This window comes from Astyanax mexicanus, chromosome 22 (assembly GCF_023375975.1).
Source record: "Astyanax mexicanus isolate ESR-SI-001 chromosome 22, AstMex3_surface, whole genome shotgun sequence".
Taxonomy (NCBI): domain Eukaryota; kingdom Metazoa; phylum Chordata; class Actinopteri; order Characiformes; family Acestrorhamphidae; genus Astyanax; species Astyanax mexicanus.
Genome location: NC_064429.1, coordinates 7,888,359 through 7,903,076, shown reverse-complemented (window position 1 = coordinate 7,903,076; position 14,718 = coordinate 7,888,359). Strand labels below are relative to the sequence as shown.

The window sequence follows — 14,718 nt, the reverse complement described above, 5'->3', positions numbered from 1 at the left end:
TCATTTGAGAGTTGTTTTGATGAGCCCATGATGCCACTCTTCAGAGGAGATACAACTTGCAATTGGCCACCTTAAATACCTTTTCTCATGATTGGATACACCTGGCTATGAAGTTCAAAGCTCAATGAGGTTACCAAACCCATTTTGTGCTTCAGTAAGTCAGTAAAAAGTAGTTAGGAGTATTCAAATCAATAAAATGATAAGGGTGCCCATACTTTTGCACCGGTCAAATTTTGGTTTAATGCATATTGCACATTCGGAAATATTACTGTGTCCATCAGTTATTAGATATATCAAACTGAAATGGCTGTTGCAAACACCCAAATATTTACAACTAAAAATGATTAAGATTAATAGGGGTGCCCAAACTTTTTCATATGACTGTATATGTAGTGGTACCCTCATCCCTGCCCTCTGGAGGTTGTTGCTGCTGTTGCTGTTTTCTTTGTTCTGCCTGTTTAACATCTGTTACTTAATACACCAGTGATGACTTTCTTCTCCAGGACATTCCAAACAGACATATTGTGCAGCCCTAATTTATAGATATGCTAGAGGGCTCTAACTAAAAGAATACATTCTCTCAGGAGCTGTAGAGTAGTGTAGATTTATTCACAGCTGCTGCGTGTTGAATGAAGACGACCTAACCTCGCTTTGTTTCTTTACATTGAATTTTTTTAGTGGATTTAAAAGTGTATTACTTTTCACCCCCAGGTTTTACATTTACACCTAAAACGCCGGCGTATGGAGCCGGCGCGGTAAGCAGCAGCACTCAGGCAGACAGTATTTCTGCAGGAGGCGTATGAAGCAGATCATACTGAAGTCGTGTCAAACATTTTCTCCTGTCTCCCAGCTCTGCTCGGTAATGGAGGTTTCCGTCGCTTCCTCCTGTTTTTCCTTGAGTCTTCTCGCTGTTCGCTTTGATAAATGAATAACCCCCCGCTCTCGACTCCCGTCACTTTCTTTCTCTCTCTCTCTCTCTCTCTTTCTCTCTGCCACCGCCGCAGCTTTTCGGATGTTTATTTAATGACAATAAAAAGAGAATATGTGGAGAAAAGCTCAGGGTTTTAGCTGCCTTACTTTTGTGTGTGTGTTTTTTTTTTTCCTGGCTTCTTTTTTCCCCACTGCTTCCCCCGAAGTGGTGGCTTTTTAGTCAGGTTCTTTTTTTTTTTGTCAGCATGTGTGTTTGATGAGTTCTGTCTCGCACGCTCTCTCTCTCTCTCTCTCGCGCGCTCTCTCTCCCTCAAAGCTACTATCTGCGTCCCATCTCCACCCCTCCGCAAAAAAAAGCAAAAATCTTGCTGAAAATATTTCTCAATATTGTATGAGTGAGCGTTTCTGATCTGCACGTCTGTGGGTTCTGGATTAGTAATGGAGAAGTCTTGTTAGGCAAAGTTGATCGGAGTGGGGGTCCGGAAGCCCGCTGCTGAGTGATACGAATAAAGAACTCATCTCTCGATATGTGTGAGAGAAATGCTGATATACAATATTATAGACAATGTGATGGAAACCTTAATAAAGCAGAATGTTCTGATAAATGTCCTGTTTTTATCAGTAATAACAAAACATTAATGTGTATGTATATACTATATGTACCGACAAGTGCATTAAATAAAAAGAAATCATTGAAAAGTTACTTTAATTCAGTTAAAAATGTGAAACTCATATATTATATAGACGTATTAAACACAGAGTGATCTATTTTAAGAGTTTATTGTATTGTTGATGATTTTGATTATGGCTTACAGCCAATGAAAACCTTCTTTTGTCCATTGTTCTAATGGCAGTGTGCCAAGTCCTGCTGGAAAATGAAATCCGCATCTCCATAAAAGTTGTCAGCAGCAGAGGGAAGCATGAAGTGCTGTAAGATTTTGCAGGAAAACAAAACTGCACTGACTTTAGACTTGATAATAAAACACAGTGGATCAACACCAGCAGATGACATGTCTCTCCATTAAACCATCACTGATTGGTGGAAACTTCACACTAGACCTCGAGCAGTTTGGACTGTGTGTCTCTCCACTCTTCCTCCAGACTCTGTTCCCTTGATTTCCTTTAAATGAAATGTAAAATTTACTGATGATCAGTGATGGTTTGGAGAGACATGTCATCTGCTGGTGTTGATCCACTGTGTTCTATTATTATCAAGTCTGAAGTCAGTATAGCAGTGATTTCCCAGAAAATCTCTTGCTCTTCCTTTCCTGGGGGTGGTCCTGATGAGAGCCAGTTTCATCATAACGTATTTATTGATCTTTGCGGTGACTGTACTAGAGGATACTTTCAAAGTTCTCGAAATGTTTCTGATTGACTGACCTTTTATTCTTTATTTAGTTGAGTAGTTCTTGCTTCTCATAATCTGGATTAGAACATTACTCAAATATTCACTATTCACTGTATACCTGTAACTCCACCTCTTCACTACTTTACTTTAACTGATGCTCTCAAACACTTTATTAAGAGACAAGAAATTCAAGTAGTTAACTCTTGAGTTCAGCACAGCTGTTAACTGAAAGCTGAACATTCCAGGTACCTCCTAAAACTGCCTGAGAAAATCCAGCAGCAGAGATGCACAAAACTGTCATCTAAGCAAGAGGTGCAACTTTGAGGAATCTAAAATCTAAAACATAGTCTGGTTTGTTGAACATGTTTTTGTTTCCTTATTCTTCATAGTCTGGATGACTTCAGTATTAATCTGTAATAATAATAATAATAATAATGTTTGTGTGTGTGTTTTTGCTCTGTTACAGGGATGTCTGTATTGAGTTTGAGCGTGCAGCACTTCATAGCAGGTCTCATCACCACCCTGACCTTCACCTCCATGATGAACTGCACTCAAAGAGCTGAAGAAAGCATCCAGGTACATCATCATCATCTCCAGTCTCACTAACATTCAAATCTCTCCACACTCATTTAGCATACAATACTTATTCCTTCTATCCCCAAAATATTATTATGAATAGAGTAACACTGTTCGTCATGACCTTCCCTGCAATCATCTGGGTCCAAGCACTATGCGCCAGCTGACAGCAGGTTTAGCCAGCAGACTTTGTCTGAAGGAGGGATCTGTGTCTACAGTAGTTAAGCATGAACTAGCTTATTCGTGTTTTGCCATTTGGCACAAGCTTAAAATAACATGGTAAATGCTCAGCGTATAAATGGGGTGTGGCCAGCAACAGCTTATTTGCATAAAAGTGGCACGTAAAAGTGCTCACTCTGAAAAGGACTGACACCGTGGAGAATAGAGCTGTTGAGATTTCTTTTTGTGAGAGTGATTTTGTGAAAAGAACTTCATGGACATGTTGCAGAGTGTTTCCCTGATTCTAGCTCAATTTTACAATCTTCTGTCTCACTAAAAGGGGATTTTAGCTGGTGTCAGGTGCATAAAGTAATATGCATTAGAAAAAGATTTGTAGTTTAAGCACAAGCAGTAATTTTGTCTATAATAAAGCGCCACAAACATGCTCACTGTTTGTTCCAACAAGATCCAGAAAGATGGAGCATCTCATGATGACGGTATAAGATTACTAATGTTAAATAAAACATATATAATTATTAGGATTTTTTTTTTTTTTTTGGTATTTTTAGTTACAGTTTAGAAAAAGTTATCGCAAAAGTATTGTTTGGTTATTGAAACCAAATTAAAAGTATCGTATTAGAACCGGTATCAATTTTGGGACTGTGTGCATTTGATTAGCCAGCAGACTTTGAATGAGGGAGGGATCTGTACCTACTGTTCGTGGCAAGTCAGCAGACGAGATTTTGTGCTTATATCACAGTTAGGCGTGAACAAGCTAGTATGTGTTTTTTGCCATTTAGCACATTAACAATAAAATTTGGTGAATGCTCAGCGTATACATAGGGTGTGGCCAGCAACAGCTTATTTGCATAAAAGTGGCAGAGCCCTGCCAGAGGCGTGAGGCTCACAGTGAGAGTAATTTTGGGACTGTGTGCATTTGATTAGCCAGCAGACTTCGTCTGAGGGAGGGATCCGTACCTACTGTCCGTGGCAAGTCAGCAGACGAGATTTTGTGCTTATGTTACAGTTAGGCGGGAACAAGCTTGTATGTGTTTTGCCATTTAGCACATTAACACTAACATAAACGTAAATGCTTAGCGTATACATAGGGTATGGCCAGCCACAGCTTATTTGCATAAAAGTGGCAGAGCCCTTAAACGGCTTATTCTGAAAGAGACTGAAATTGGTAGGAATAGAGTTATTTTGTGAAAAGAACGTCATGATCATGTAACAGAGTGTTTTTTTTTTTCCCTGATCCTAGAATTTTAGAGTCTTCTGTCTCACTAAAAGGAGATGAAAGGAGTTCCTCCCTCTCTCTGTGCTCCTCCTTTAGCTGGTGTCAGATCAGCTCTGAGGCCTCCCTCTGTAGGAAGCCAAAATATCTGTTTGTCACTCTTCTCCATATTAAATGAGGAGTGTGAAAGAGCGAATGCCCTGTCGAGCTGTCGGGTGGAGATGACGAGCGAGTTTACAGCGGGCATTAGCGCGAGTTAGCGTTAGCTCGGCGTGAGGCTCGGCGCGAGAGCGATTTTGGGACTGTGTGCGTTTGAATCCAGACGCGGGTCTGTCAGCCCTCGTCCCGCTCTCACCTGCCTGTCATAACAGGGGAACTTCAGAGGGCACGGGACGCCCATTCAAGTGTCAGTCACCGGCTCCGCACTGTCAGCTCCGAGTGTTCTCTTCCCTTTCAGATCAACTCATCACCAGAGATAAAACTACAGACACTTTCTTCAGCGCCCGCCAATCATCCTAAAAAGCATATATTTTTAAAATAATGATGATACAAATAATAATACTTTGTTTATATAGCACCTTTCTGTTTAAACACGTGTACAATGTGCTTTATAAGAAGATAAGGATACAGCGGAAATGTGTGTGTGTGTATATATGTGCAAGCTTAATTGATATGAATCTGGTTTAAATGTATAAAAATGTAAAACTAGAACATAATAATACTACATAATAAATCTGTTCTGAAATAACAAATAATAATAAAGGAACAATCAGTACTAAATATGAGCACGGGTTAACTTTCCAAACACTGGATAGAATTTTCTGCCTAACCTGCTCCTCCCCAAATGTGAAGCTGTGAATGAGAATCCAGATTGACACACAGTGGTTAGCAACTTTACTGAAGCTCAGTGATTACCTGTTCAGGAGAATAATGTCCAGTTCGCCTGTTTCCATGGCTGTGGCGCACTATTTGTGTGCTGTTATGTTCTATACCTGGCTGTAGCTTGAAGAATAATTTTTATGCACACCAAACTGAATTTGTTTGTTAACTGGAGATAGAAGGGCAGTGTGTCGGATTTTAGTACTGTAATGCCTTTAAAGGCTTTAATAATAACATATTCTAAACTGATACTAAACTTGTGTCTTACTTGTGCAATAGAGCTTTTGAGAAATATCTCTTTTGAATACTTAAACATTGAGTATTCTATGACCATTTGTGGTGTTTATGGAAGTAAGGCGTGTTAAAGTTTTAGGCGTATCTCTTTTTAAGTTCTATTGTTCGAAAGCCAGTTTTGGTCCCGCACAGTTTTTACGGTTAAAAAGCAATGTTAAGGGTGCCGAGTGGTCCAGTGGTTTAAAGCGCTGCCACTATGAGCGGGAGGTCGCAGGTTTGAACCCCCGCTCATGCAGCTTTACCATCAAGCTGCCGGCGCTCAGAGGGAGCACAATTGGCCCTGCTCCCTCCGGGTGGGTAGATGGCGCTCTGTGAGCGGCACGAGGCGTCTGTGAGCAGATGAATCAGAACCTAGCCGTTGTGCTTTCCTCCGAGCGTGCTAGCTGCTCAGCCAATGATTAATCAGCAGCAGACTGCATTCACACGTGTCGGAGGAGGTGTGTACTCGTCCATATCCTCCAAGGGTCGCAGGTGCCACTGTTGATGGGGACGCACAAAAGGGGTAGGATTGGATTTGGATAACCAAATTGGGAGAAAATGGGGGAAAATCAGAAATAAAATTATAAAAAAAAAAAAAAAAAAAAAAAAAATGACGCTATATTAAATAGAGACTGATCAAGCACTAGGACCAAGCAGAAAACTACCACTCAAGCGGAATCCAGTTTCCCTTTAGACTACCCACAAGCTCATCCACTGGCTCTGCCGCCACGGCTGTCGCTCTCATGTCCTCAAGCCATTTGTGTCCCCCCCCACCTCTGAAATCAAAATTTCGTCCATGCAGTTCAGTAACTCAGAAACCTATATTAAAGCCCAGTCATGCAAAAATAAATAAATTAATTAATTTAAAAAATAAGAAAAATGAAGACGTGATATACCACAAAACCGTCAGAATCTTAAAATACAGGGATATATTTTTATTTTTGGCCATACCGCCCAGCACTTCTGCAAATATCGATAATGTACCAAACAAAAGCAATAAAATACAATATATCTAATGCAAAATCTGTAGTTTGTTCCAAACCCAGTCCAGACCACATACAGACAGTTATATTTGTCTTTGCTGCAGTGAAGTTAATGATGGGGACAACGAAGCGCTACTAGGAGTATTAAAATTGTGAATCTCTCCAACAGGTGCTCTTTTAAAACCGGGCAAATGATAGGGAGATGTGGAGTTGAGTTGAGTTGAGTTATCAGTGTGTAGTTGAATGGCGTGGTATTAATGCTGTATTTTGTTAGGTATGAGTGTGCGCAGTGTTTGTGCATGTGTGTTTGTTTGTTCGTCCGCTTGTGTTCTTAAGGTGGTATTGGGTGGCGGAAAGCCGATACTGTGAGTGCTTGAGAAAAGCCCCGGAGACAGAAACGGAACACCTTAAACAAGTCTGCAGGAATAAAAGTACCTCACTTAACTCCAGCGGCAGCACTGTGTGAGCGGGAGCAGCCATCGCGCTCTCGGCTTCAGTAATGCTGTAAATGGAAGAGTGCTGGTTAGTGTTTCAGTCATCAAGCCCTCCCTCTCTCTCTCTCTCTCTCTCTCTCTCTCTCGCGCAGGGGCTGTGTGAAGGCCCTCACATGAAAACACCTAGCCCAGCTCACTGTGTGATACTGCACTTTGTAGAAGTGGCTGTGTGCTCAGAGCGTGATTTGCGATGCGTTTTTATTCGTCTAGTTCTCCCTCGCTCCGTTCTGTCTCGCTATGCTCTGTAACGAGGCAGGATTTGGTTAAAATTTAAAAATGCATGAAATGCACTGTACTGATATATTTGCAAGACATGATGCACGATTATATCTACAGCTTTCAGAAATAAAAATCAGAAAATGTTTGCAGCCCTAGTATGAAAAAATCATCTGAATATTACTTTCAAGTCCTGGAGGAACAGGAGGCATTGTAATGCAAATATTTGAATTGTTCTCAGCTACTGTGGAGTAACTCATACCCACCCAAAAGTTCTCCTGCCTTTATTAACTTAGATTAAGTTAAAGAAAAACTCTGGTGTAAAATAGAATTTTTTTAGGTGTAGTAAAACATGATAAAGAGCAGGGCTGCACGATATTGGAAAAAAATTACATTCGCTTCTAGTTGCTAAATTGGAGCAGCCTGTTGGCCAATCTTCATTAATTGCACATTGCACCAGTAAGAGCAGAGTGTGAAGGTTCAATTAGCAGGGTAAGAGCACAGTTCTGCTCTAAATATTGCAATGCACACAACATTATGGGAGACATACCAGAGTTCAAAAGAGGACAAATTACTGGTGCACGTCTTGCTGGAGCATCTGTGACCAAGACAGCAAGTCTTTGTGATGCATCAAGAGCCACGGTATCCAGGGTAATGTCAGCGAGATACCACCACGAAGGACCAACCACATCCAACAGGATTAACTGTGGACGCTGTAAGAGGAAGCTGTCTGAAAGGGATGTTCGGGTGCTAACCCGGATTGTATCCAAAATAACATAAAACCACGGCTGAACAAATCACGCAGAATTCAATGTGCACCTCAACTCTCCTGTTTCCACCAGAACTGTCCGTCACCACAATCAATTATTGTGGTCTAAAACCAGGTGTTTCAGTTTCATTGTCCAACCCCTGTACAACCCCTGTGTTTCTCCTCTTCTGTTTCAGGCCACTCACTACAGTTTCCTGGCTACTCTGGAGGTTCTGGGAAAGCTGAGCTTCAGCGCCCTGGCTGGAGGAATGGTGGACACGGTGGGCTTTCCCGTAGCCTTCCTCCTCTTCCTCTTCCTCACCTCCAGCAGCGCCCTGCACGTGTGGAGCGCCACGGAGTCGGGGGTACTGAAGGAACAGCTGAAAGGGCAGCCTCAGTGATCAGCTTTACCCGCAGGCAGGAACAGTGAGGTGTGTGCGCGTGTGTGTGTGTGTGTGTGTTAATGTAAAGAAAGCTGATAGACCGGCTGCTGTGATCAGCTTTACCTGCAGATAACCAGACCGTAATGATGGATAAATTAATAAATAAATGAGTGTGAGCAGAATCAGGACGTAGCTTCACCCACAGTGTGTAGTGTGTGTGTGTGGCAGGAGAGGTAAGTGTGTGTGTGTGTGTGTGTTTGTGTGCGGTCAGACGTTTCTTGAATGTTCTGAGGTGTGTTTAAGAAGATCTGGGGGCTTTAAGCAGAAATCAATAATAATAAAAATCCCTTTTTGGGAGAAAAGCTTAAAAATCAAACTTAATTAAATCAAAATGACTGATAGAATTCTTTCTAAAGAAAACCCAGCAGCTACACAAGCTAAAGCACTTCACTTTGTGAAACTTCACAGGGTGGTGCTGTTCATGATCTTCAGGGATTCAATAGAAGAAGAATACCTGCCAGTCTGAGTGAACTAGATTCTCTAAATCCTCGATTCGATTTTATTTCATGATTTTAGGGTCACGATTCGATTTGATTCGATTCTCGATTTTCTTTTCTCTTTTTTTTTTACAGCAGAGAGGTCTATGGCAGTTTTAGATTAGTCTATGGTCAGTCATTGGTTTGATTCATTAAATTTACAATATCTTATTTCAAAAGGTGGGCTTGATATAAGTGATGCAAAGTGATACAAGTGATCTGTAATACACCACATTAGGCACTAATGGTCTAATTTAAATAACTTAATTAAGATACATATGTAATGCCATCTAGTGGGCTTTTTTGGTAGCAGCAGTGTGCACTATTAAAACAGCAATGTGCAACATAACAAAATAAATAATAAAAAATACAGGAACAGTCATGTACAAAATAATAGAACAATTAGAGCCTTAACAAACTGAACTCTATCCTACTATAACAGTTAAACATGAAAAATAAAACTTTAAGACTTTTTCGGTCCCTGAGAATGAGAAGTTTTTTTCTTTAATAAAGATATATTATTAACTTTATCTGAGAGAAAGATGCTCCTTAAGGTACCAAAACTATTAACATATTTGAGGCTAGACAAAACAACTGTTATTTTAATATTTTCAAGTTTTTCTTTAAGAAGATAAGAATGTTCACATTCTCTGGAGAAAGAGCTGCTCTCTGAGCAGTCACAATGTCCGCGGCGTCGGCTACAGTGTGCTGCGCCATTTGCGTAGCTTAGAGGGAGGGATCGTCAATCCTCTTTTTGACTTCGAAGCTCGAGACGATGAGATAATTTGATCGATTTCGATAAAATATCAAAATCGTGACACCCCTATTATATACTGGTGTGTTAGAACTGGTAAAGACTGAACCCCACAGTGTCACGCTTCTCCCTGACTGGCATCACCCGTCTTTATCCCACTGCAGCACCACCCGTTTATCAGAGCTAGACATTAACAACAGCAACAGCTACAACTACAGCGCTCCCCGCAACCCAACACTGCTAACATGAGAAATCTACAGCCTCCTGTATTTCTCAGCAGCAGCAGCCGTTTAAACTGAGCCAAAAACGGATCTGCCAGCTTATTAATGCACTTCATAGCAAGGTATAATAATTTAATGACCTGTTATTAAATAAATTACAGTAATTCAGGTTGTACTAGTTAAGCTGTAAGGAAACGGAATAGAAGTTAAAGTACAGAATAGAATATGCGATATGATATGCGATATGCTGTAGGTATGAGGTCATGTCTGTGTCACAGTGTTCTTAGTTCTTATTAAGGTACAATATAGAATTATGAAAGAGCTACATATGTAAAGATGTAATGGTGCAGGAATTTGAATTTTCAATTTGTATATATCGTTTCTGAATTTAATTTGTATATTTTCTTATGATCTTAAATCTTGTGTCCATCGAATCATTATGGCTAGGGCTGGACGATAACTGGATTTCAGTATACATCACAATACAAAGTGTTTCAGTAACTGTTATATACTACAATATGATTTTTTAACACATTTTAACACAATATTTCAGTATCGATTTTGAGACCTGAATTAAGCAGAAGTTCAAATTACAAGTCAATAGATAAATAACGGACAAACTAAAAATACTAGTGCATCGCAAAATATTAGAATATTATTGAAAAGTGATTTAGTTCAAAATGTGAAACTCATTATAATTATATAGATGTATTAAACAAACTGAGAGATCTATTTTAAGTGTTTATTTATTGTTGATGATTATGGCTTACAGCCAATAAAAACCCAAAAATCAGTGTCTCAGAAAATTTGAATATTATTTAAGACCTATTGGTACTTTCTGCAGTGTGGGCAGTGTGCCAAATCCTGCTGGAAAATGAAATCTTCATCTCTTCATCTCCACCAGCAGATGACATGTCTCTCCAAACCATCACTGATCATCAGTAAATTTTACATTTCATTTGTAAATGAAGGGATCAGAGTCTGGAGGAAGAGTGGAGAGACACACAGTCCAAACTGCTCGAGGTCTAGTGTGAAGTTTCCACCAATCAGTGATGGTTTGGAGAGACATGTCATCTGCTGGTGTTGATCCACTGTGTTTTATTATCAAGTCTAAAGTCAGTGCAGTTTTGTTTTCCCACAAAATCTTACAGCACTCCATGCTTCTCTCTGCTGCTGATAACTTTTATGGAGATGCAGATTTCATTTTCCAGCAGGACTTGGCACACTGCCCACAACTGCCAAAAGTACCAATTGATCTTATATAATATTCAAATTTTCTGAGACACTGATTTTTGGGTTTTCATTGGCTGTAAGAGATAATCATCAACAATAAAAGAAATAGACATTTAAAATAGATCACTCTGTGTTTAATACATCTATATAATATACAAGTTTCACATTTTGGACTGAATTACTGAAATAAAGTAACTTTTCAATGATGAGATGCACTATTTTATTTTATAACCTGTGATCTAAATATGGTTAAATATCTAAATTCTGTGTTTTTGTCTATGACATGTATGACATATTTGAGTAATCACAATTCCCTGAAATCGTAGGGACTATGTTCTATAAATATGTTTTTTATTTTTAGGCAAATAAAAGTGCATGAACATCCTTCAAACTGGTCTATAAAAAATATATACAGTATTTAAAGCATCTGTTGCTGACTGAGCTTCATTACAGGATGCTGAAGACGCTGCCATCAGTTCACTATAGGCTACTAGAGGCGGTGGATTTATACTGTATTTATCGATATTACAATTATATTGCATTGACCGAAATAAAGAGCTTTATATGGTGATGTATACTTTGGCCGTATCGTCCAGCCCTATTTAACAGAAATAAAAAAACAAAAACAAATGCAGTTTTTTTTTTTTTAAAGGAACAATTCTGTCCACAACGAATATTTTTAGATAAGTATGTCATATTCATTACTGTGCACAAATCAGAAGTGTCGGATGTACATTATTTTTGCCAATGGGTTTGGAGCACACTGATTTGCTTTCACTCATATTGTATGTGAAACACTTCATGCATTTATGTGCATTTTCTATGCAACGATGCAATAATATGTTCACTTTTATTATTTAAAAGTGTTTAAATCAAAAACTGTACATTGTATTTCCTTGTGTTTTCTTGTTGAATACTAGCCAAAAATATAGTTTGTTGCTATTAATGAAGGCTTGCAGAGGCCAGGTAGCAATTATGCAATGGACATCGGAAGCCATGATTTAGCTGGATACACGACGGGCGAGTTTTTTGAACATTGTTTAATTTGTTCAATTGTCTTATTTGTTAACTTTGATTCTGAAACAATATGAATGTGTAGCACAGGGCTGCAGAGTTGTTTTAGGATTTATTTGATTGTTTATGTGTGTGTGTTTTTTTTTTTAAATGATTATCTTTCCCAACTGGAATTTTTTACATCTTGTGTTTATTATGTTAAAGCATCAGGAGATTCATCGTGTACAGATGTGTATGATAGATTATGAATTTGTTGAATTTTAACGTGTTTTATGGGGCCTTAAAGATGAACAGCGGAAAGATGGACAGTGAATGCGTTTACATGCACTCAAAAAAATTACTTTATAATCTGATTACTGCAGATATTTGAGTATATATTATTATCTGTGGCTTTAATACCTAGTTTAGAGTAATTTGATTAAAAGAATTGGATTTTAATTCTCTTTATTTTTATTTTTTATTTAGTATTCGCTATTTGTTAAGCCTGTGCAGGAGTAAAAACAGACCCAGTTGGTGTTAAAACATTTCGATTTTAATTATTTTATCTTCTAGCTGATATACAGTGTGAAAAATAATTATTTGATCTTAGACAAAAATTTATTTGTAATTTTTTCCCCATTTTCTCCCATATTTACACCGCCAATTACCCAACCCACTCATTAGGACTCCCCACACCAGGAGGGTTAAGACCAGTACATGCCTCCTCCAATACAAGTAAAGTCCGCCTCTTTTTGAACTGCTGCTGATGCTGTAGCATTACCGAGCAGCATCACAGCGCTAACGCTTAGAGGAAAGCACAGCGACTCGGTTCTGATACATCAGCTCAAAGACGCAGCCTTGTGCTGATCCAGATCACCCTAGAAGTGATGAGGGGGAAAGAGAGAGCGCCATCTACTGTACCCACACAGAAAGAGCAAGACCAATTGTGGTCTCTCAGGGCTCTGGTAGCTGATGGCAAGCTACATGAACAGGATTCGAACCAGTGGTCTCCTGATCATAGTGGCAGCGCTTATCCCGCTGGACCACTTGGAGCCCCTTGATTCTCCTGATTTTGAAAGTTTACTACCTTATGAATAAATAAACAGTATAATTAATTTAATTTAATGATCTTAATTTAACTAAAGAAAACAATATTAACAAAAATAAGTATTTGATCCCCTACTGACTAGCAAAATGTGTGACCCTCACAGATCAGATATGTACCCCTAAGGCACACAAATTAGTTTTGTCCCTTTAAGAAAGTACTTTTACTCTCACCATGTTATGTAAGGGTCAAATCTCTCGATCGTTATGGATAACACCGAAGAGTTGTCCAACGATGACCCAAACAAGATTGTAGACCTGCTTAGTGAAGCTTAGTGAAAAAGAAGCTCTACTGAATTGAGAATTCAGATTATTAATGATCTCAAGGGAGCTGGAAGCACAGTCAATCAAGAAAACCATTAGTAAAACGCTTCACAATTATAGGTTAAGGTCCTGCAGTGCCTGTAAAGTCCCTCTGTTAAAGAAGAATCATGTTTTGGACCGTTTAACAGTAAACATCTGAATGACTTAGAGAAGGCTTGGAAGAATGTAAAGTATTTAGATGAGACCATCAACTCTTTATGCCGTGTTTAGAGGTAGAAAAATGATGATTATTACTTCAAGATTACCTTCAGCTTTTGGGATGTTTCTTTGCTAACAGTCCAGGAAGACATTGACGTATTGAAGAGCTGATGTATGTACTTTATAATCTCAAATAAGAACCTCCTTGCTTTAACCAGAACACTGAAGAAGAAAACATGTGGAGGGAGTTTAAGGTTCAACTTTTTGTACTAAACTTACAAAATCAGCCAGGGATCAAATGAATATTTTACCAACTGTATGTCCATATTGCATTTCGATGTGTTGTTAAAAAATGTTTACGTCGCATCTCATTCTGTGAGTTTATTGGCTGATTGCAAATGATCAGATTTCCTAAGTTCATGCAAATGCATTGATCAGATTTTCTGTCAGATAAACACTTGTGATCGGATATATGACGTGCATATAAACACTTTCCCTGTCTTTACAAAGCACCACAGGCTATTTAACTATGCTCGGCGCCCCCTTGTGGAGAATCTTTAACCTGCTAAATGTGAGATACAAGCCAGAATTGAGGTGCTTTGCATCTAAACGGTACAAACATTACAACATAATTTATTTATACTTAGGGTAAATAAATACTTATAATTTCAAAATAACAGTGCAGATTAACTACATACGAATCAACAGCATGGAATGGTTTGATCAGTGTGGTTAATTAAGGCTTCCTAGGGCTGTATGAGACTACCATATCAGGTGCTCTCCTTATATGGTGTGTTTTTGTGTTTCCCTTGAATTCACACAAAACCAGTACACACGTTCTATGATATACCAGCAACGCCTTGCACAAAATATACGAATAAAAATATTATTACACTTAAACACTCTTTCTGTCTGTTTTTTTTCTTCAATAAAAGTGTTTACTCTGCTTTCAAATTTTTCTTTTCAACAATTAATTTTATGGGCCATTCCACTGAATGTGTGCAATTTGCTTGTTGTAACTCTTCCAAATTAAACTTAATTTTTAATATTTTAATATAATAACTCTACCTGTTCAAAACATGTACTGGTTAAAATCAGGCAGCTTCATTTTTTAAGGTTTCTAATCTGAAGATTTTCTGATGGCAAGCTACATGAACAGGATTCGAACCAGCGGTCTCCTGATCATAGTGGC

At 38.7% G+C, this 14,718-nt stretch overlaps 1 protein-coding gene across 3 annotated transcripts in view; it reads left to right on the top strand.

Moving 5' to 3' along the window:
* Positions 1 to 14,426, top strand: part of mfsd3 (major facilitator superfamily domain containing 3) — a 42,480-nt gene extending 28,054 nt beyond the window's left edge. For 2 of the 3 annotated variants that reach the window (XM_022668245.2, XM_049470398.1), the window contains exons 5-6: positions 2,745 to 2,854; positions 8,038 to 14,426. In XM_022668245.2, coding sequence (XP_022523966.2) covers positions 2,745 to 2,854; positions 8,038 to 8,241 — 314 coding nt within the window. In that variant the 3' untranslated portion in view covers positions 8,242 to 14,426. The remainder of the gene's footprint in view (positions 1 to 2,744; positions 2,855 to 8,037) is intronic. The other variant, XR_007428845.1, reaches the window with a different exon arrangement.
* The last annotated feature ends 292 nt before the right edge of the window (positions 14,427 to 14,718 follow it).